Below are 23,529 nucleotides of genomic sequence, written 5' to 3' on the forward strand. Positions count from 1 at the left end.
TTTATCAGACCTCGTCTTAAAACTATGTATGTTTCCTGCCTCCACTACACCACTTTCCAGACTGTGCCACTTCCCGACAACTCTGTGGCTGAAGAAATACTTCATAACATCCCTCTGACTCATCTGAGTCTTCAACTTTCAATTGTGACCCCTTATTTCTGTGTGCCATCTCTGGAACATAATGTATCTGTCCACCTTGTCGATTCCTCTCAGTATTTTGTATGTCGTTATCATGTCTTCCTTAACCCTCCTGTTTGCCTGTGTCGTAAAGCTGATTTACCTTAATCTTTCTTCGTAGGGTATTTACCCTTAGCTCCGGGACCAGTCTTGATGCAAACCTTAGTACTTCCTCTTGATCAGGTGTGGGTTCCAAACTGGTGTTGCATAATCGAACATTGGCCTAGCGTACACGGTGTCGAGCCAGGTAAGAACCAGAAATAATGAATTTAAGTTGGATAAATTTAGATTTAGAAAGGACATAGGTAAGTACTGGTTTTCTAACAGAGTTGTGGATGCGTGGAACAATCTTCCCAGTTGGGTGATAGAGGCTAGGACCTTGGGTAGCTTTAAGAAGAGACTGGACAAATATATGAGTGGAAGGGGCTGGGTTAGATTGGTGCCATTGGATACGGGAGTTAATTCTTGGGTAGCGGTCATTTTGATAAGGACCTGCCTTCTATGGGCCAGTAGGCCTTCTGCAATTTTCCTCCATTCTTATGTTCTTATGTTCTTGTTCCTTACTGAGGTATCGGATCGCTGTTCTTAGGTTTGCCAGGCGCCCTTATGCTGCAGCAGTTACCTGGTTGATGTGCACCTCAGGAGATGTGCTCGGTATTGCATTCATTCAAAGATGTTTGTGTGTATTCACCTGGTTGTAGTTTCAGGGGTCGAGTCACAGCTCCTGACCACGCCTCTTCACTGGGCGCTTCATGAGTTTTATTATACCTCTTCTTAAAACTATCTATATATACTGTCTCCACTATATCGCTTTACAAACTATTCCACTTCTTAACAACTCTGTGACTGAAGAAATAAATTATAACAATCCTGTGATTCATCTGAGTCTTCATTTTCCAATTGTGACCCCATGTCGGTGCGTCCCATCTCGGAAACATCCTGTCTCTGTCCACCTTGTCGATTCGTCTCAGTATTTATATGTCGTTATCATATCCCCAATAGCTCTCCTGTCTTGACCTACACGGTGTACAGGGTGGTGAACGATTTCTTATTGAGATGTCGGAATGCTATACTTAGGTTTGCTAGGCGCTTGTTTGCTGCAGCAGTTATTTGGTTGATGTGTGCCTCAAGAGATGTGCCCGGTGTTCTACTTACCCAAAGATCCTTTTCCTTGACTGAGGTTTGTAGTTTCCGGCCCCCGAGACTGTACTCCGTCTGCAGGCTTCTTTGCCCTTCCCTAGTCTTCATGACTTTTCACTTGATGGCTTGAACTCCAGGAACCAGTTTCCGGACCAGGCCTGCAGCCTATCCAGATCCCTTTGAAGTTTTGCCTGGTCCTCCTTGGATTAAATTCTTCTAATCAGCTTCACATCATCTGCAAACAGGGACACTTCTGAGTCTATTCCTTTCGTCATGTCATTCACATACACCAGAAACAGTACAGTCCTAGGTCTGACCCTTGTGGAACCCCGCTCGTCATTGGATCCCATTCTGACACCTCGTCACATACCATGACTCACTGATGTTTTCCCATCAGGTATTCCCTGATCCACTGAAGTGCCTTCCTTGTTATACCTGCCTGGTCTTCCAGCTTATGTACTAATTTCTTGTGTGGAACTCTGTCAAAAGCATTTTTACAGTCCAAGAAAACGCAATCTACCCACCCCTCTATCTCTCTTATCTTACTGCTGTCACCCCATCACAGAACTCCAGTAGGTTTGTGACACAGGATTTGCCATCCCTGAAACCGTGCTAGTTGTCGTTGATAAGCTCATTCCTTTCTAGGTGCTTCACCACTCTTCTGATAATCTCCATGACTTTGAATACTATACATGTCAGTGACACTGGTCTGTAGTTTAGTAATTTGTGTCTGCCTCCATTTTTAAAAGTTGGGACTACATTTGTTGTCTACCATACCTCAGGTAGTTGTCCTGTTTTAATACATGTGTTGAAGATTGTTGTTAGTGGCACACATAGCGCCTCTTCTCCCTCTCTCAGGACCCATGGAGATGTTATCCAGCCCCATCGCCTTTGAGGTATCTAGCTCACTTAGCAGCCTCTTCACCTCTTTCTTGGTTGTATGTATGGTGTCCAACACTTGATAGTGAACCCCACCTCACTGTCTTTCTGGAGTCCCCTCTGTCTCCTCCGTGAACTCTTCTTTGAATCTCACGTTGAGCTCCTCACATACTTTTCGGTCGTTTCTTGTGATCTCTCCTCCTTCCTTCCTCAGCCTGATTACCTGTTCCTTGACTGTTGTTTTCCTCCTGATGTGGCTGTACAACAGCTTATGATCAGATCTAGCTTTCACTGCCATGTTATTTTCATATTGTCATTAGGTCTCCTTTCTTACCTGTGCACAATCAATTCTGGCTCTATGACTGTTTTCCTTATTCTCCATGTCTTTAGCCATTCATACTTTTTACATTCTCTAGCACACTTGGTTATGGCCTCTCTACACCTATGAGTGAGCAAGGGCTCATCCAGGCCTTCTCGTTATTTCTGTTACCCATGGGAACAAACCTCTTCTCAGCTTCCCTGCAAATCGTTGTCACATATTCCATCATCTCATTTACTGACTTCTCTGTCAGTGCTCTGTCCCACTGAACCTTTCCTTCTTCCTTCTCTACTTGTATTTCTACTATGTATTCGAGGCTCAGAACCAAGTGGTCACTGGCTCTGAAGGGTCTTTCATTTGCCATGTCCTCTATATCTGCACTACTTTTTAGTTAGTTTAATATGTTTATTATGCACCCCATACCCATCCTGTGGCCGGTAGTCAAAAGATTACAGTACCAACAATACCACCAGTCCGATAACATTCTTCTTTGCAAATATACAGGGTCTAAAGCCAGCAACAAACAACAAAATACCTTTCATCCGTGGACTGCTTGCAGAGGCAAAGGCAATGTTCGCGGCTTTCACTGAGACCCACATAAAGGATCACTTGGACAACGAAATATGGATCCCAGGTTACAACCTATACAGATGTGACAGAGTGAACAGGCAAAAGGGGGGGGGGTTAGCCTGTACATTGCAGAGTCACTTGTTTGCACAGAACTGCTAAATGCCTCAAATGATGTAGTGGAAGTTTTAGCAGTAAAGGTCGAGAACCAAAACCTAGTCATTGTGGTAGTCTACAAGCCTCCAGATGCAACATCCCAGCAATTCCAGGAACAGCTGTTAAAAATTGACCACTGTCTGGAAAACCTTCCAGCTCCTGCACCCAACATCTTGCTCCTGGGGGATTTCAACTTAAGGCACCTAAAATGGAGGAATATAGCAAATAATATTGTTGCAGTAATAACACCAGGAGGCAGCTCTGATGAAAACTCACACTCACGCGAGCTTTTAAATCTCTGCACAAAATTCAATTTAAACCAGCAAATAATAGAGCCTACTAGACTGGAGAATACACTAGACCTCATCTTCACTAACAATGATGATCTGATAAGAAATGTCACCATATCAAAAACAATATACTCAGATCACAACATAATTGAGGTTCAGTCATGTATGCGCGGAGCCCCAGACCGACATAATGAGATTAGTCACGAGGGAGCATTCACCAAATTCAACTTCAATAACAAAAACATAAAGTGGGACCAAGTAAACCAAGTCCTAACCGATATAAGCTGGGAAGATATACTAAGCAACACAGACCCCAACTTATGCCTAGAACAGATTAACTCGGTGACACTCGATGTATGCAGAAGGCTTATTCCTCTAAGAAAAAGGAGGAGTAGATGTAAAACAGAAAGAGACAGGCGCTCCCTTTACAGGCGATGGAAAAGAATAACAGAGCGGCTAAAAGAGGTCAATATATCTGAAATGCGTAGGGAGACACTGGTCAGAGAAATAGCAAGCATCGAACTTAAGCTAAAAGAATCCTTTAGGAGTCAGGAATCGCGGGAAGAACTAAAAGCCATAAATGAAATCGAAAGAAACCCAAAGTATTTCTTCTCCTATGCCAAATCAAAATCGAGAACAACGTCCAGTATTGGGCCCCTACTTAAACAAGATGGGTCCTACACAGATGACAGCAAGGAAATGAGTGAGCTACTCAAGTCCCAATATGACTCAGTTTTTAGCAAGCCGCTAACCAGACTGAGAGTAGAAGATCAAAATGATTTTTTTATGAGAGAGCCACAAAATTTGATTAACACAAGCCTATCCGATGTTATCCTGACGCCAAATGACTTCGAACAGGCGATAAATGACATGCCCATGCACTCTGCCCCAGGGCCAGACTCATGGAACTCTGTGTTCATCAAGAACTGCAAGAAGCCCCTATCACGAGCCTTTTCCATCCTATGGAGAGGGAGCATGGACACGGGGGTCGTCCCACAGTTACTAAAAACAACAGACATAGCCCCACTCCACAAAGGGGGCAGTAAAGCAACAGCAAAGAACTACAGACCAATAGCACTAACATCCCATATCATAAAAATCTTTGAAAGGGTCCTAAGAAGCAAGATCACCACCCATCTAGAAACCCATCAGTTACACAACCCAGGGCAACATGGCTTTAGAACAGGTCGCTCCTGTCTGTCTCAACTATTGGATCACTACGACAAGGTCCTAAATGCACTAGAAGACAAAAAGAATGCAGATGTAATATATACAGACTTTGCAAAAGCCTTCGACAAGTGTGACCATGGCGTAATAGGGCACAAAATGCGTGCTAAAGGAATAACAGGAAAAGTCGGTCGATGGATCTATAATTTCCTCACTAACAGAACACAGAGAGTAGTCGTCAACAGAGTAAAGTCCGAGGCAGCTACGGTGAAAAGCTCTGTTCCACAAGGCACAGTACTCGCTCCCATCTTGTTCCTCATCCTCATATCCGACATAGACAAGGATGTCAGCCACAGCACCGTGTCTTCCTTTGCAGATGACACCCGAATCTGCATGACAGTGTCTTCCATTGCAGACACTGCAAAGCTCCAGGCGGACATCAACCAAATCTTTCAGTGGGCTGCAGAAAACAATATGAAGTTCAACGATGAGAAATTTCAATTACTCAGATATGGTAAACATGAGGAAATTAAATCTTCATCAGAGTACAAAACAAATTCTGGCCACAAAATAGAGCGAAACACCAACGTCAAAGACCTGGGAGTGATCATGTCGGAGGATCTCACCTTCAAGGACCATAACATTGTATCAATCGCATCTGCTAGAAAAATGACAGGATGGATAATGAGAACCTTCAAAACTAGGGAGGCAAAGCCCATGATGACACTCTTCAGGTCACTTGTTCTATCTAGGCTGGAATATTGCTGCACACTAACAGCACCTTTCAAGGCAGGTGAAATTGCCGACCTAGAAAATGTACAGAGAACTTTCACGGCGCGCATAATGGAGATAAAACACCTCAATTATTGGGAGCGCTTGAGGTTCCTAAACCTGTATTCCCTGGAACGCAGGAGGGAGAGATACATGATTATATACACCTGGAAAATCCTAGAGGGACTAGTACCGAACTTGCACACGAAAATCGCTCACTACGAAAGCAAAAGACTTGGCAGACGATGCACCATCCCCCCAATGAAAAGCAGGGGTGTCACTAGCACGTTAAGAGACCATACAATAAGTGTCAGGGGCCCGAGACTGTTCAACTGCCTCCCAGCATACATAAGGGGGATTACCAACAGACCCCTGGCAGTCTTCAAGCTGGCACTGGACAAGCACCTAAAGTCAGTTCCTGATCAGCCGGGCTGTGGCTCATACGTTGGTTTGCGTGCAGCCAGCAGCAACAGCCTGGTTGATCAGGCTCTGATCCACCAGGAGGCCTGGTCACAGACCGGGCCGCGGGGGCGTTGACCCCCGGAACTCTCTCCAGGTAAACTCCAGGTACATAATTGGTCCAGGGACTGGACTCCAAAGTTTTGATAGCTGAGCAAGTTACAGAGGTAATGAATATCTTCACTACTCAAGGTGAATAATTGCAATAGACACTACCAGAGAGAGAGGAGAGGATGAACTAGTAAGACTGGACTAGTATTCATCTGCACTACTCAAGGTGAATACTAGTCCAGTCTTACTGGTTCATCCTCTCCTCTCTCTCTGGTAGTGTCTATTGCAATTGGTATGTAAGGTTTTAGAGTACCACACTGATCATCTTAGCCCTCCACATTTCTGGGACCCCATGTGGCTCCAAGTTCTTCCAGTCAATTTCCTTGTGACTGAAGTTACCCACAATCAGTTACTTTGCCCAGCTCTCATGAGCTCTTCTGGAATAAATAGAGCGGGGTCAGCGCGAGCGAAAAAATTTTGTCGAAAAATTCACAAACTGAGTTAATCATATAGAAAAATAGCTTAACTCTCTGGCAACACAATGGCACAAGCATCATTGTTCTACGACATTCCTACAAGGAATTATGGTTATTTAAAACACTTAGGGTGACGTCACCACCCGCGGCAGGTCTGCTCACCTGTCGTCAATTTTCATTTTTTTTCCGTTTTTATTCGTGTATTTATTGTATTATTCTTTCTAAGATAATAATTGACGATTTAGCATTATAATACAGTGGGTGGGACTTATACGTAGACTTACAGCCAATCAGGAACCTCCTGGGAAAAATTTTGCTGACGTCATGGAAAATTCCAGTCTCGGGATGGCCGGGGAATATTTGAGCATACATACAGAGGTATATGCTTCAATATAACGCTTTTACAGCTTCTACGGCTTATTTATCTATCACAATTGATCTAATATGACATAATAAACAATATAAATAACAAAGAAATATGGTAAATACTCCAGAATGAATAATATATGGCACATTACTAGAGCGTTCCCTCTGGAATATAATATTCCTATAGTCAGGGATGGCTTTCATTCTCTTTCTTTCACCTCCAGGGTCCTCATATTAAAGAAAACGGACATGGGTAACTATGATATACACTCGTAATGCAGTATAAACCTGAGAAAAATGCTATTTTCTTGAAAAAAAAAAAAAATAGGTGGTCCGGCTGTTTCGCGGATTATCTCGGAAGTAGGTTATTCACATATATATTGCTATATTTTCGTTAATAATAGCAGTAATGCAATGAAATTCACAGACAACATAAAGGAAAGATTGTTTTGCAAGCTGGTGGTTGTTATTTTGAGATATCATAATTTGTTTTTTATTTTTGTGAGGGCTAAAGTCAGATATTTGGCTGAATGTCAAAATCATACAAACTTTATTTTTTTTAAGAATGAAGAAAGGGCAAATTACAGTAAACTTAACCATCAGAAATACAGTTTAGCATTGTTTTATGCGTAGATAATGCCAAAACAGCTTCTCCAAGTCCCATTACGAAAATACAGTGCAATATATATGATTATTAGTAAATAATTTTTTTCTCATTTGAAACTTGGTCACATTACAATGGAAAGGTGCTTCTTTACGTACAAAAAAAAAAAAAAACAATGAAAGAAATCGAACGAAAAATTAAGTTCTGGCGCTAACGCAATTTTACCCCTTCAGTCAGTGTGTCAACCATCGCTCTGTTACTCTCTTCTGTTGCTCTGTGTTGGGTTATACATCACTGCAATTACCACCTTGGGACCTCCTGACTGAAGTGTTCTTATTATGTAGTCTCTTTCTTTTTCTCTGCCTCCTCTCTCCGCCTCATCAAAATCCCCTTGGTTTTTGATGATCAGTGCCAATCCTCCACCTTCTTTGTTCCCTCGTTCTTTCCTTGGGATCTGATATCTCGTTGGAAAGATGGCATCTATTATCATTCCTGTGAGCTTGGTTTCTGTGAGAGCTATGATGTTTGGTGATGCCTCTTTGATTCTGTCATGCCACTCCTTCCAATTGTTCATTATTCCATCAGCATTGGTGGACCATACCCTCAGATTCCTCTCCAACACTGTGCTCTAGGGGGTCTGTGGTGGTTAGTGACCTGGTAGTGTACTGTGGGATTCTACAGCATGTTGTGGCTGTAAGTGTGGACTGTGTTTTTTTTTTTTTTGGGGGGGGGGGAATGCATGATTGGCCATGGGGTTCTGATGGTGGTTCTGTGAGTGCTTGCACTTGCTCAGCCTGAGCTGCTTTGGGGATTAGCGTGGACGGTTACAAAGCATGGCTTGCTTCTGCAGTGTTTTAAAAATTGAGGTTGGAGAGTTGAAGGAGGAGGTCTTGCTTCTCCAGGAGGAGATTAGGAGGCTGAAGGTCCACCTCAATGGGTCTGGGAGAGAGTATGAGGTGGCTGGAGTTGTGGGGAATGAGGCTTCTAGCAGCGAGGTGCAGTCTGTCTCTCGCTGTGAGGAGGCTGTAGGTGGGGAGGTAGCAACGGCTACCAGCAGTGAGGTGCAGTCCAGCACCTGCTACAAGTGGCGAGTGGTTCCCAGTAATGGGAGGAAAATCAGAATAAGGAAAGTTAAGAGTGAAGATCTGAAGGTAGGAAATCGCTTCTCTGTTCTTCAGGATGAATGTACTTCAGTGGCCAGTGAAGGTAAGGGTACTACTGCTCCTGCTAACAGAGGTAAGTGCATTCTTGTGGTTGGTGACTCTCAGGTAAGATATATTGACCGTGCTTTTTGTAATAGGAATAAAAAATGAGAGACAGAGTGTGCTTCCCTGGAGCTGGTGTTGGTGACATAGTTAATAGGCTGGATAATATCATGTCAGGTAATGGGAACAAGCCTATTATCTGTCTCAGTGCTGGTGGAAATGATATTGGGAAGGGTAGGAGAGAAGAGCTGCTATATAAGTACAGGTCAGCTATAGATTTCATTAAGTCTAAGGGAGGGGTCCCAATCATATGTAGCATCTTGCCTAGAAGGGGAGTAGGAAATGAATGGTTGTCTAGGGCAATTGGTGTAAATTGCTGGCTAGACAGATACTGCAAGGAACTTGCAATCCCATTCATTGACAACTGGAACAACTTTTATGGCAAACATGTTATGTATGCAAGGGATGGTGTACATCTCTCTGGGGCTGGGGTGGTAGCACTTGCAAACTCAATTGAGAAGGCCATTGGTGAAATGCCTATGATTTTAAACTGATAGAAGATAGAGGTATGGGTGTGTGTGGGAAACAAGCAGGTTGCAACACTAGGGTTGGAAACAGTAAATGTATAAAAGGCATTCAGCATGAAGTTATAAATAAAGACAATAGATCAGGTCAGCAAACAAAGGGGGACAGCAGAGGGCAGCAGAGGGCAGCAAGGAACTAGCTCCCTTAAGGTTTACTATACTAATAGCAGGAGTGTAAGAAATAAGATAGATGAGCTAAGATTAATTGCAAGTGCAGGAAACATAGATATTATTGCCATAACAGAGACCTGGCTCAATCTGAAAGATAGAGAGATGCCCTCTGAATGTCACATACAAGGCTATAAATTATTCCACACTGACAGGGTCAGCAGGAAGGGTGGTGGAGTAGCGATATATGTCAGAGACAATTTAAATTGTTGTGTTAGACAAGATATAAAATTAGAAGCGTCAGCCACTGAATATGTTTGGTTACAGCTTCTCGAGGGCCGAGAAAAACTAATTTTTGGAGTGATTTACAGGGACCCAAATCTTGATAGGGAGTGCAGGAAACTTCTGTTGGACGAAATTCGTGAGGAATCTACATACGAAAATGTTGTGCTAATGGGAGATTTCAACTACAGACAGATTGACTGGAGCAATTTGACAGGAAATTTAGAGTCAGGTGACTTTCTTGATACGATTCAGGATTGTTTTTTAAAACAGTTTGTGACAGAGCCAACTAGGGGCAATAACCTCCTTGACTTGGTTCTTGCCAGCAGGGAAACACTAATTAATAATCTTGAGGTTAATGATGAGATTGGGGAAAGTGATCACAAATCACTCAGTTTTAATATATCATGGAATTCCCCTAATAATGGCAATCAAGTCTCTGTCCCTGACTTTCGCTTTGCTGATTTCATAGGACTGAAAAATTACTTAGGTGGGCTGAACTGGAATGACCTGACTTAGGGTCAGGTAGGTGGTGATGGTTGCCGATATGACGCTTTCCAGGGCATAATTTTAGCTGCTCAGTCAAATTATGTTCCAAATAGGGAAATCAGATCAAACAAAAATGATCCTAAATGAATGAACAATAGATTAAAATATCTGATTGGTCAAAAGAGAGGCATATATAGGCAAATCAAAAGAGGAGAGGGGCAATTAAGAAATCGATATATTGAGTTAAAGAGAGAAATAAAAAAGGGAATTAGAAAAGCAAAAAGAGATTATGAGGTTAAAGTTGCAAGAGAATCGAAGACTAACCCAAAAGGATTATTTCAGGTATACAGAAGTAAGATCAGGGACAAGATAGGCCCACTCAAAAGTTCCTCGGGTCAGCTCACTGACAGTGATAAGGAAATGTGTAGAATTTTTAACACAGACTTCCTCTCGTTTTTACACAGGAGGACACCAGCGATATTCCAGAAATGATAAATTATGTAGAACAGGACGATAATAAACTGTGCACGATTAGGGTCACAAGTGACATGGTCCTTAGGCAAATAGATAAATTAAAACCTAACGAATCCCCAGGCCCTGATGAACTGTATGCAAGTGTTCTAAAGGAATGTAAAGAGGAGCTTAGCAAACCTTTGGCTAATCTTTTCAACATATCATTACAAACTGCCATGGTGCCAGATAAGTGGAAAATGGCAAATGTGATACCTATTTTCAAAGCAGGTGACAGGTCCTTAGCTTCGAACTATAGACCAATAAGCCTAACTTCCATAGTGGGAAAATTTATGGAATCAATAATTGCCGAGGCAGTTCGTAGCCACCTTGAAAAGCATAAATTAATCAACGAATCTCAGCATGGTTTTACAAAGGAGCGTTCCTGCCTTACGAATTTATTAACTTTTTTCACTAAGGTATTTGAGGAGGTAGATCATGGTAATGAATATGATATTGTGTACATGGACTTCAGTAAGGCCTTTGACAGGGTCCCACATCAGAGACTATTGAGGAAAATTAAGGCACATGGAATAGGAGGAGAAATTTTTTCCTGGATAGAGGCATGGTTGACAAATAGGCAGCAGAGAGTTTGCATAAATGGGGAGAAATCAGAGTGGGGAAGCGTCACGAGCGGTGTTCCACAGGGGTCAGTGTTGGGCCCCCTGCTGTTCACAATCTACATAAACGACATTGATGAGGGCATAAAGAGCGACATCAGCAAGTTTGCCGATGACACCACAATAGGCCGTCGAATTCATTCTGACGAGGACATTAGAGCACTCCAGGAAGATTTGAATAGACTGATGCAGTGGTCGGAGAAGTGGCAGATGCAGTTTAATATTGACAAATGCAAAGTTCTAAATGTTGGACAGGACAATAACCATGCCACATATAAACTAAATAATGTAGATCTTAATATTACGGATTGCGAAAAAGATTTAGGACTTCTGGTTAGCAGTAATCTGAAACCAAGACAACAGTGCATAAGTGTTCGCAATAAAGCTAATAGAATCCTTGGCTTCATATCAAGAAGCATAAATAATAGGAGTCCTCAGGTTGTTCTTCAACTCTATACATCCTTGGTTAGGCCTCATTTAGATTATGCTGCACAGTTTTGGTCACCGTATTACAGAATGGATATAAATGCTCTGGAAAACGTACAAAGGAGGATGACAAAGTTGATCCCATGTATCAGAAACCTTCCCTATGAGGATAGACTAAGGGCCCTGAATCTGCACTCTGCTGCAGTGTTCCTTCGTTCTTATGTTCTTATGTGGTTTGTTTCTCTTGCAAGATCCTGTTCTGCACCATTTCTGTCTTGAAAATTATTCTGACCAGCCAATTTCTCCCCTTCAAGCACCCTCCTATTCTCAGTCATATCATCCTTGCTTATTTCTCTGATGATGTTTTCAATCACCTGTTTTGCTTTCTGCCATCTTTTATCATGTGTTCTTCCTTCGCTCTCCTTAAGCCTACGAATAAACATTGGCCTCTCCCTCTCCTTCTCCCATTGCCTTTCCCTTAGTGTCACTGGGACCCATTTGTCTATAGCCATTGTCTCCCTTATTTTTTCCTGTAACTTTTGGTGGCATTGTCGTACCTCTGCATGGGACCTGTCACTTTTTCTACCTTCTCCATCCTTACTGTTATCCCATCTCCTAATAACTCTCACCCTATATTCCTCTGCCTTGCTTGGTGGACTGATAGGGCCTTAGTGTAAAACTTGTCTCCTTCCCTTCTGCTGGGCTCCTTGTTTAGTAGGGGTGTGCCTTCTTCAGGTGCCATGCCCCTGTAACTCGCTTTAGCATATTTACCTCGTATTTTAGGGACTGTATCCTGGCTTCAGTGGCTTTAGCTTGTGACTCCCGGATCTTCTTTTCCTCTATCCTCTTCTCCATATTTGTAGAAAGCTCACCTAGTTTGGTCTCCCACTCTTATTCCATCCTTTTACATTGCTATTCCATCCATTCTCCCAGGACCATCTTCCTCTTATCCCTGAGCCGTCGCCTTCACCTCTGAGCCCCCAAGCACACACATGTGTGTGCATGTATGTGTGCATGTGCATGTGTGTGTGTGTGTTTGTGTGTGTGTGTGTACTCACCTATTTGTACTCACCTATTTGTGGTTGCAGGGGTCGAGTCATAGCTCCTGGCCCCGCCTCTTCGCTGATTGCTACTAAGTCCTCTCTCTCCCTGCCCCATGAGCTCGATCATACCTCGCCTTCAAACTATGTATAGTTCCCGCCTCCACTACGTCACTTTCTAGGCTATTCCACGGTCTGACTACTCTATGATTGAAGAAATACTTCCTAACATCCCTTTGATTCATCTGAGTCTTCAACTTCCAATTGTGACCTCTTGTGTCTGTGTCCCATCTCTGGAACATCCCGTCTTTGTCCACCTTGTCTATTCCGCGCAGTATTTTATATGTCGTTATCATGTCTCCCCTGACCCTCCTGTCCTCCAGTGTCGTCAGGCCGATTTCCCTCAACCTTTCTTCGTAGGACAATCCCCGTAGCTCTGGGACTATCCTTGTTGCAAACCTTTGCACTTTCTCTAATTTCCTGACGTAAATGGTATACAGAGTCTTGAACGAATCCTTACTGAAGTATCGGAACGATATCCGTAGGTTTGCCAGGCGCCCGTATGCTGCAGCAGTTATCTGATTGATGTGCGCCTCAGGAGATATGCTCGGTGTTATACTCACCCCCAGAATTTTTTCCTTGAGTGAGGTTTGCAGTCTTTGGCCATCTAAACTATATTGTGTCTGCAGTCTTCTTTGCCCTTCCCCAATCTTCATGACTTTGCATTTGGCAGGGTTAAACTCAAGGAGCCAGTTGCTGGACCAGGCTTGTAGCCTGTCCAGGTCTCTTTGTAGTCCTGCCTGATTCTTCTCATTAACTTCACATTATCTGCAAACAAGGACACTTTTGAGTCTATCCCTTCCGTTATGTCGTTCACATATACCAAGAACAGCACAGGTCGTATGACTGACCCCTGTGGAACCCCGCTTGTCACAAGCGCCCACTCTGACACCTCGTCACGTACCATGACTCGTTGTTGCCTCCCTGTCAGGTATTCTCTGATCCATTGCAGTGCCTTTCCTGTTATGTGTGCCTGATCCTCTAGCTTTTGCAGTAACCTCTTGTGAGGAACTGTGTCGAAGGCCTTTTTGCAGTCCAAAAAAGTGCAGTCGACCCACCCCTCTCTCTCTTTCTTACTTCTGTCACCTTGTCATAAAACTTTAGTAGGTTTGTGACACAGGATTTTCCTTCCCTGAAACCGTGCTGGTTGTCAATTATTCACTTCTTTCTTTCCAGGTGCTCCACCACTCTCCTCCTGATGATCTTCTCCATGACCTTGCATACTATACACGTTAGTGATACAGATCTGTAGTTTAGTGCCTCATGTCTGTCTCCCTTTTTAAAAATTGGGACTACATTTGCCATCTTCCATACCTCAGGGAGTTGCCCAGTTTCAAATGATGTGTTGAAGATCTTTGTTAATGGCACACACAATATCTCTGCTCCCTCTTTAAGGACCCACGGAGAGATATCTGGTCCCACCGCCTTTGAGGTGTCAAGTTCGCATAGCAGCTTCTTCACTTCCTTGGTTATATGTACCTCATCCAGCACTTGCTGGTGTTCCACCCTGTTCTGATTTCCTGGAGTCCTACTGGTTTCCACTGTAAATACTTCTTTAAATCTCGTGTTGAGCTCCTGACATACCTCTCGGTCGTTTCTTGTGAATTCCCCATCACCCTTCCTCAGTCTGATTACCTGGTCCTTGACTGTTGTTTTCCTCCTGATGTGGTTGTACAACAGCTTCGGGTCAGTCTTGACTTTCGATGCTATGTCATTTTCATATTGTCGCTGAGCCTCCCTTCTTATCTGTGCATATTCGTTTCTGGCTCTTCGGCTAATCTCTTTATCTTCCTGAGTTCTCTGTCTTCTTTACCTTTCCCATTCTCTAGTACACCTAGTTTTTGCCTCCCTACACCTTTGAGTGAACCAAGGACTCGTTCTGTTCTTCCCATTATTTCTGTTTCCCTTGGGAACAAACCTCTCCTCTGCCTCCTTGCATTTTGTTGCCACATAGTCCATCATTTCTTGTACTGGTTTTCCTGTCAGTTCCCTCTCCCACTGAATGTTTTGAAGGAAGTTCCTCATGCCTGAGTAGTTCCTCCTTTTGTAGTTTGGTTTTCCCACCCTATTCCTGCTACCCTCTCCACTTGGAGCTCAACTATGTAATCGAAGCACAGAACCACATGATCACTAGCTCCCAGGGGCCTTTCATACAAGATATCCTCGATGTCTGAACTACTCAAGGTGAATACAAGGTCCAGTCTTGCTGGTTCATCTTCTCCTCTCTCTCTGGTAGTGTCTTTAACATGTTGATGCATGAGGTTTTCCAGTACTATATCCATCATCTTGGCTCTCCATGTTTCGGGACCCCCATGGGGCTCCAGGTTTTCCCAGTCAATCTCCTTGTGATTGAAATCACCCATAACTAGTAACTTTGCTCCCCCCCCATGTGTGCTGCTCTCCTGGCCACCTCGGCTAGTGTGTCGACCATGGCTCTGTTGCTCTCATCGTATTCTTCTCTTGGTGTGTGTGTGTGTGTGTGTGTGTGTGTGTGTGTGTGTGTGTGTGTGTGTGTGTGTGTGTGTGTGTGTGTGTATGTGTGTTCTCTCACCTTTTTCTTTGCAAGAGATTGAGTCATATTCCCTTGTCCTGCCTCTCAATTCATCAGGTTTAACCAATTTCCGGTTCCTGGGGCTGCTCGTACTATTCTTTAATCTTCATATATTTACCCAAACCACCAAGATGCTCCCTAATACTCCTATAGCTCATCTGCGTCTCTTGTGCCCCTGTCTCCCTCTACTCATTCCTTATAAAGCCTCTTCCTATCCATTACCTAATCCTCCAAGAATTCTTCAGATCTTGCCGTCCTCTCGCATATTGTGAATGAGTTTGAATTACCTAAATCTTCCCTCGCATTCTTTTTCCCATATGTTTCTGTGCTAATCTCCTTGCAAATCTTTGGTTCTTCTCTAATCAGGTATCCCAGTGTATCACATAACACCACCGCTCAGGAATACTTGAATCCATGAAATATTGATGTAACTAAACTATTAGAGTATATATTGATGAGGTCCCCAGGTAGTGTTATTAATATTCACAATGAGTTCTGATGATGGTTGAGGTCACTCCGCCTATGTACAGTCCACGACATTTACTGAAAGAAAAAAAAATCGGGAGGAGTGGACTGATGGAGCCACTCGTGACAAGAAGTTTACTTAGATAAATGTTCTGACTGTGAAGGTTCCTTGACTCAAGTTATTAAAGTTATCCTCCCCTTTCTTGGATCACAGCCAATCCTCTCAATAACAGACTATTTCACTGTAGTTAAGACAGTCATATGGGTGACTGTTTAACGAGTATTTTAAACATTGATTCTCTGACATGGCTTTACTGCGCTGGGTGGCTTCTCGGGTTTTGTTCCCGTGTCAAGCAGTTTTCATGGACTTTACCTTATATTTCCTTAATTGGTGTTGTGGAATGATATAATTGATGATTTCTTATTGACAGACTATTTAACCTAACTAAATCTAACCTAAATAACGGAAATCGATAATTTTGCAGAAGTATGTAACCCCCCTCCCCCCACTCCCAATGAGTTTGATTCCTCCTCACATGTAATTATCTTAGATTTTTAACCAGGAGGATTAGCCCAGCATTTCCTCCTATGTTGGGGATCTAACCATGTACACTCATTGTGCCCGGCAAGAGCGTTACCAACCAAGCCACGCGACACTTACAACACTAACAGAAGGCAAACTTATCTTGTTTTTCAGGTTGCAGACTCTTGATCTGGTTGGATCATCATATGAGAGGTGTGTGTAGTGAGGCAGGATGCGTCGGCCAGCCACCCTGGTCATCACTCAGTCACTGGTCAGGTTCTTGGTGCTCTTCATGCTAAAGGGCAACATAGATCAGGATAACTATGACGACTCTGCTCACCTCCTGCCTCAGTACGACTTCATTGTTGGTCAGTATGTAAAAATATTAATTTTGATTTCTACAAGCACATGATACAACATGTACAGACCTAACTGACAATGATTATACTGTACAGAAAATCCTGTCCCCAGGATGCGACCCAAACCAGTCGACTAACACCCAGGTACCTACCTACTACTAGGTGAACAGGGACAGCAGGTTTAAGGAAACACGCTAAATGTTTCCACCCGTACAGGGGATCGAACCACGGACTGTACAATGTCACATTATTTGCATAAGTGTTCATTTATCTAACATTATGTAAGAGTTCCCCATCTTGATCCTCGCATCAAACTTTCAGTATAGTGTGACCTTGTTCTTCAGTGAGGATATAACTGAAGCTTGTTCTTCAGAGAGGATATAACTGAAGCTTGTTCTTCAGTGAGGATATGACTGAAGATTGTTCTTCAGTGAGGATATAACTGAAGCTTGTTCTTCAGTGAGGATATAACTGAAGCTTGTTCTTCAGTGAGGATATAACTGAAGCTTGTTCTTCAGAGAGGATATAACTGAAGCTTGTTCTTCAGTGAGGATATGACTGAAGCTTGTTCTTCAGTGAGGATATAACTGAAGCTTGTTCTTCAGTGAGGATATAACTGAAGCTTGTTCTTCAGTGAGGATATAACTGAAGCTTGTTCTTCAGTGAGGATATAACTGAAGCTTGTTCTTCAGTGAGGATATAACTGAAGCTTGTTCTTCAGTGAGGATATAACTGAAGCTTGTTCTTCAGAGAGGATATAACTGAAGCTTGTTCTTCAGTGAGGATATGACTGAAGCTTGTTCTTCAGTGAGGATATAACTGAAGCTTGTTCTTCAGAGAGGATATAACTGAAGCTTGTTCTTCAGAGAGGATATAACTGAAGCTTGTTCTTCAGTGAGGATATAACTGAAGCTTGTTCTTCAGTGAGGATATGACTGAAGCTTGTTCTTCAGTGAGGATATAACTGAAGCTTGTTCTTCAGTGAGGATATAACTGAAGCTTGTTCTTCAGTGAGGATATAACTGAAGCTTGTTCTTCAGTGAGGATATGACTGAAGCTTGTTCTTCAGTGAGGATATAACTGAAGCTTGTTCTTCAGAGAGGATATAACTGAAGCTTGTTCTTCAGAGAGGATATAACTGAAGCTTGTTTTTCAGTGAGGATATAACTGAAGCTTGTTCTTCAGTGAGGATATGACTGAAGCTTGTTCTTCAGTGAGGATATAACTGAAGGTTGTTCTTCAGTGAGGATATGACTGAAGCTTGTTCTTCAGTGAGGATATAACTGAAGCTTGTTCTTCAGTGAGGATATGACTGAAGCTTGTTCTTCAGTGAGGATATAACTGAAGCTTGTTCTTCAGTGAGGATATGACTGAAGCTTGTTCTTCAGAGAGGATATAACTGAAGCTTGTTCTTCAGAGAGGATATAACTGAAGCTTGTTCTTCAGAGAGGATATAACTGAAGCTTGTTCTTCAGTGAGGATATAACTGAAGCTTGTTCTTCAGAGAGGATATAACTGAAGCTTGTTCTTCAGTGAGGATATAACTGAAGCTTGTTCTTCAGTGAGGATATAACTGAAGCTTGTTCTTCAGTGAGGATATGACTGAAGCTTGTTCTTCAGTGAGGATATAACTGAAGCTTGTTCTTCAGTGAGGATATGACTGAAGCTTGTTCTTCAGTGAGGATATAACTGAAGCTTGTTCTTCAGAGAGGATATAACTGAAGCTTGTTCTTCAGTGAGGATATAACTGAAGCTTGTTCTTCAGTGAGGATATAACTGAAGCTTGTTCTTCAGTGAGGATATAACTGAAGCTTGTTCTTCGGAGAGGATATAACTGAAGCTTGTTCTTCAGAGAGGATATAACTGAAGCTTGTTCTTCAGTGAGGATATAACTGAAGCTTGTTCTTCAGTGAGGATATAACTGAAGCTTGTTCTTCAGTGAGGATATAACTGAAGCTTGTTCTTCAGTGAGGATATAACTGAAGCTTGTTCTTCAGTGAGGATATAACTGAAGCTTGTTCTTCAGTGAGGATATAACTGAAGCTTGTTCTTCAGTGAGGATATAACTGAAGCTTGTTCTTCAGTGAGGATATAACTGAAGCTTGTTCTTCAGAGAGGATATAACTGAAGCTTGTTCTTCAGAGAGGATATAACTGAAGCTTGTTCTTCAGTGAGGATATAACTGAAGCTTGTTCTTCAGTGAGGATATAACTGAAGCTTGTTCTTCAGAGAGGATATAACTGAAGCTTGTTCTTCAGAGAGGATATAACTGAAGCTTGTTTTTCAGTGAGGATATAACTGAAGCTTGTTCTTCAGTGAGGATATGACTGAAGCTTGTTCTTCAGTGAGGATATAACTGAAGGTTGTTCTTCAGTGAGGATATGACTGAAGCTTGTTCTTCAGTGAGGATATAACTGAAGCTTGTTCTTCAGTGAGGATATGACTGAAGCTTGTTCTTCAGTGAGGATATAACTGAAGCTTGTTCTTCAGTGAGGATATGACTGAAGCTTGTTCTTCAGAGAGGATATAACTGAAGCTTGTTCTTCAGAGAGGATATAACTGAAGCTTGTTCTTCAGAGAGGATATAACTGAAGCTTGTTCTTCAGTGAGGATATAACTGAAGCTTGTTCTTCAGAGAGGATATAACTGAAGCTTGTTCTTCAGTGAGGATATAACTGAAGCTTGTTCTTCAGTGAGGATATAACTGAAGCTTGTTCTTCAGTGAGGATATGACTGAAGCTTGTTCTTCAGTGAGGATATAACTGAAGCTTGTTCTTCAGTGAGGATATGACTGAAGCTTGTTCTTCAGTGAGGATATAACTGAAGCTTGTTCTTCAGAGAGGATATAACTGAAGCTTGTTCTTCAGTGAGGATATAACTGAAGCTTGTTCTTCAGTGAGGATATAACTGAAGCTTGTTCTTCAGTGAGGATATAACTGAAGCTTGTTCTTCAGAGAGGATATAACTGAAGCTTGTTCTTCAGAGAGGATATAACTGAAGCTTGTTCTTCAGTGAGGATATAACTGAAGCTTGTTCTTCAGTGAGGATATAACTGAAGCTTGTTCTTCAGTGAGGATATAACTGAAGCTTGTTCTTCAGTGAGGATATAACTGAAGCTTGTTCTTCAGTGAGGATATAACTGAAGCTTGTTCTTCAGTGAGGATATAACTGAAGCTTGTTCTTCAGTGAGGATATAACTGAAGCTTGTTCTTCAGTGAGGATATAACTGAAGCTTGTTCTTCAGAGAGGATATAACTGAAGCTTGTTCTTCAGAGAGGATATAACTGAAGCTTGTTCTTCAGTGAGGATATAACTGAAGCTTGTTCTTCAGTGAGGATATAACTGAAGCTTGTTCTTCAGAGAGGATATAACTGAAGCTTGTTCTTCAGAGAGGATATAACTGAAGCTTGTTCTTCAGTGAGGATATAACTGAAGCTTGTTCTTCAGTGAGGATATAACTGAAGCTTGTTCTTCAGAGAGGATATAACTGAAGCTTGTTCTTCAGAGAGGATATAACTGAAGCTTGTTCTTCAGAGAGGATATAACTGAAGCTTGTTCTTCAGTGAGGATAAAACTGAAGCTTGTTCTTCAGTGAGGATATAACTGAAGCTTGTTCTTCAGTAGTAATGTTACAGCTTGACATTGTTCTTCAGTAATGTTACAGGTTGACCTTGTTCTTCAGTAATGTTACAGCTTGACCTTGTTCTTCAGTAGTAATGTTACAGCTTGACCTTGTTCTTCAGTAATGTTACAGGTTGACCTTGTTCTTCAGTAGTAATGTTACAGCTTGACCTTGTTCTTCAGTAGTAATGTTACAGCTTGACCTTGTTCTTCAGTAGTGATGTTACAGCTTGACCTTGTTCTTCAGTAATGTTACAGCTTGACCTTGTTCTTCAGTAGTAATGTTACAGCTTGACCTTGTTCTTCAGTAGTGATGTTACAGCTTGACCTTGTTCTTCAGTAGTAATGTTACAGCTTGACCTTGTTCTTCAGTAGTGATGTTACAGCTTGACCTTGTTCTTCAGTAGTGATGTTACAGGTTGACCTTGTTCTTCAGTAGTGATGTTACAGGTTGACCTTGTTCTTCAGTAGTAATGTTACAGCTTGACCTTGTTCTTCAGTAGTGATGTTACAGCTTGACCTTGTTCTTCAGTAGTGATGTTACAGGTTGACCTTGTTCTTCAGTAGTGATGTTACAGCTTGACCTTGTTCTTCAGTAGTAATGTTACAGCTTGACCTTGTTCTTCAGTAGTGATGTTACAGCTTGACCTTGTTCTTCAGTAGTGATGTTACAGATTGACCTTGTTCTTCAGTAGTAATGTTACAGCTTGACCTTGTTCTTCAGTAGTGATGTTACAGCTTGACCTTGTTCTTCAGTAGTAATGTTACAGCTTGACCTTGTTCTTCAGTAGTGATGTTACAGCTTGACCTTGTTCTTCAGTAGTAATGTTACAGCTTGACCTTGTTCTTCAGTAGTGATGTTACAGCTTGACCTTGTTCTTCAGTAGTAATGTTACAGCTTGACCTTGTTCTTCAGTAGTGATGTTACAGCTTGACCTTGTTCTTCAGTAGTAATGTTACAGCTTGACCTTGTTCTTCAGTAGTAATGTTACAGCTTGACCTTGTTCTTCAGTAGTAATGTTACAGCTTGACCTTGTTCTTCAGTAGTGATGTTACAGGTTGACCTTGTTCTTCAGTAATGTTACAGCTTGACCTTGTTCTTCAGTAATGTTACAGGTTGACCTTGTTCTTCAGTAATGTTACAGCTTGACCTTGTTCTTCAGTAGTGATGTTACAGCTTGACCTTGTTCTTCAGTAGTGATGTTACAGCTTGACCTTGTTCTTCAGTAGTGATGTTACAGCTTGACCTTGTTCTTCAGTAGTAATGTTACAGCTTGACCTTGTTCTTCAGTAGTAATGTTACAGCTTGACTTTGTTCTTCAGTAGTAATGTTACAGCTTGACCTTGTTCTTCAGTAGTAATGTTACAGCTTGACCTTGTTCTTCAGTAGTGATGTTACAGGTTGACCTTGTTCTTCAGTAGTAATGTTACAGCTTGACCTTGTTCTTCAGTAGTAATGTTACAGCTTGACCTTGTTCTTCAGTAGTAATGTTACAGCTTGACCTTGTTCTTCAGTAGTGATGTTACAGGTTGACCTTGTTCTTCAGTAATGTTACAGCTTGACCTTGTTCTTCAGTAATGTTACAGGTTGACCTTGTTCTTCAGTAATGTTAAAGCTTGACCTTGTTCTTCAGTAATGTTTCAGCTTGACCTTGTTCTTCAGTAATGTTACAACTTGACCTTGTTCTTCAGTAATGTTACAGCTTGACCTTGTTCTTCAGTAGTAATGTTACAGGTTGACCTTGTTCTTCAGTAGTGATGTTACAGGTTGACCTTGTTCTTCAGTAGTAATGTTACAGCTTGACCTTGTTCTTCAGTAGTGATGTTACAGCTTGACCTTGTTCTTCAGTAGTAATGTTCAGCTTGACCTTGTTCTTCAGTAGTAATGTTACAGCTTGACCTTGTTCTTCAGTAGTGATGTTACAGGTTGACCTTGTTCTTCAGTAATGTTAAAGCTTGACCTTGTTCTTCAGTAATGTTTCAGCTTGACCTTGTTCTTCAGTAATGTTACAACTTGACCTTGTTCTTCAGTAATGTTACAGCTTGACCTTGTTCTTCAGTAGTAATGTTACAGGTTGACCTTGTTCTTCAGTAGTGATGTTACAGGTTGACCTTGTTCTTCAGTAGTAATGTTACAGCTTGACCTTGTTCTTCAGTAGTGATGTTACAGCTTGACCTTGTTCTTCAGTAGTAATGTTCAGCTTGACCTTGTTCTTCAGTAGTAATGTTACAGCTTGACCTTGTTCTTCAGTAGTGATGTTACAGGTTGACCTTGTTCTTCAGTAGTAATGTTACAGCTTGACCTTGTTCTTCAGTAATGTTACAGCTTGACCTTGTTCTTCAGTAATGTTACAGGTTGACCTTGTTCTTCAGTAATGTTACAGCTTGACCTTGTTCTTCAGTAGTAATGTTACAGGTTGACCTTGTTCTTCAGTGGGGTCAGGGTCAGCCGGGAGTGCCGTGGCGTCCAGGCTGGCTGAGGTGAGGGAGTGGAAGGTGCTGGTGCTGGAGTCAGGGGGGCCGCCGCCCCCCGAGTCTCAGATCCCTGGGATGAATGCGTTCCTGATGCAGAGTGAGTCAGACTGGAACTACTTCACAGTGCCCCAGAAACACGGCCTCTTCAACTACAACAACAATGTAAGTATTGTCATCAAACATAGTATTAAATACCACCAACTTGATGAATAAGACACTTGTAACCTGGAAATTACCTGGAGTTTACCTGGAGTTTACCTGGAGTTTATCTGAAGTTTACCTGGAGTTTACCTGGAGATGTTTTCGGGGGGTTAACGCCCCCGAGGCTCGGTCTGAGACCAGGCCTCATGGTGGATCAGTGTCTGATCAACCAGGCTGTTACTGCTGGCCGCACGCAAGCTGACTGTCCAGTGCCTTGTTAAAAGACAGCCAGGGGTACATAAGAACATAAGAACATAAGAAAGGAGGAACACTGCAGCAGGCCTGTTGGCCCATACTAGGCAGGTCCTTTACAATTCATCCCACTAACAAACATTTGACCTACCCAATTTTCAATGCTACCCAAGAAATAAGCTCTGATGTGCAAGTCCCACTCAAATCCAACCCATCCCACTCATGTATTTATCCAACCTAAATTTGAAACTACCCAAAGTCCTAGCCTCAATAACCCAACTAGGTAGACTGTTCCACTCATCTACTACCCTATTTCCAAACCAATACTTTCCTAAGTCCTTTCTAAATCTAAACTTATCTAATTTAAATCCATTACTGCGGGTTCTCTCTTGGAGA

General features: G+C 42.2%; 1 protein-coding gene across 1 annotated transcript in view; it reads left to right on the forward strand.

Annotated features, from left to right (window-relative positions):
* LOC128692552 (glucose dehydrogenase [FAD, quinone]-like) overlaps window positions 1-23,529 on the forward strand; it is a 152,226-nt gene that overhangs the window by 15,187 nt on the left and 113,510 nt on the right. The window contains exons 2-3 of the mRNA XM_053781700.2: window positions 16,460-16,653; window positions 22,700-22,902. Of these exons, the coding sequence (XP_053637675.2) occupies window positions 16,518-16,653; window positions 22,700-22,902 (339 nt within the window). The 5' untranslated portion in view covers window positions 16,460-16,517. The remainder of the gene's footprint in view (window positions 1-16,459; window positions 16,654-22,699; window positions 22,903-23,529) is intronic.

This window comes from Cherax quadricarinatus, chromosome 30 (genome assembly GCF_038502225.1).
Source record: "Cherax quadricarinatus isolate ZL_2023a chromosome 30, ASM3850222v1, whole genome shotgun sequence".
In the NCBI taxonomy this organism is placed as follows: domain Eukaryota; kingdom Metazoa; phylum Arthropoda; class Malacostraca; order Decapoda; family Parastacidae; genus Cherax; species Cherax quadricarinatus.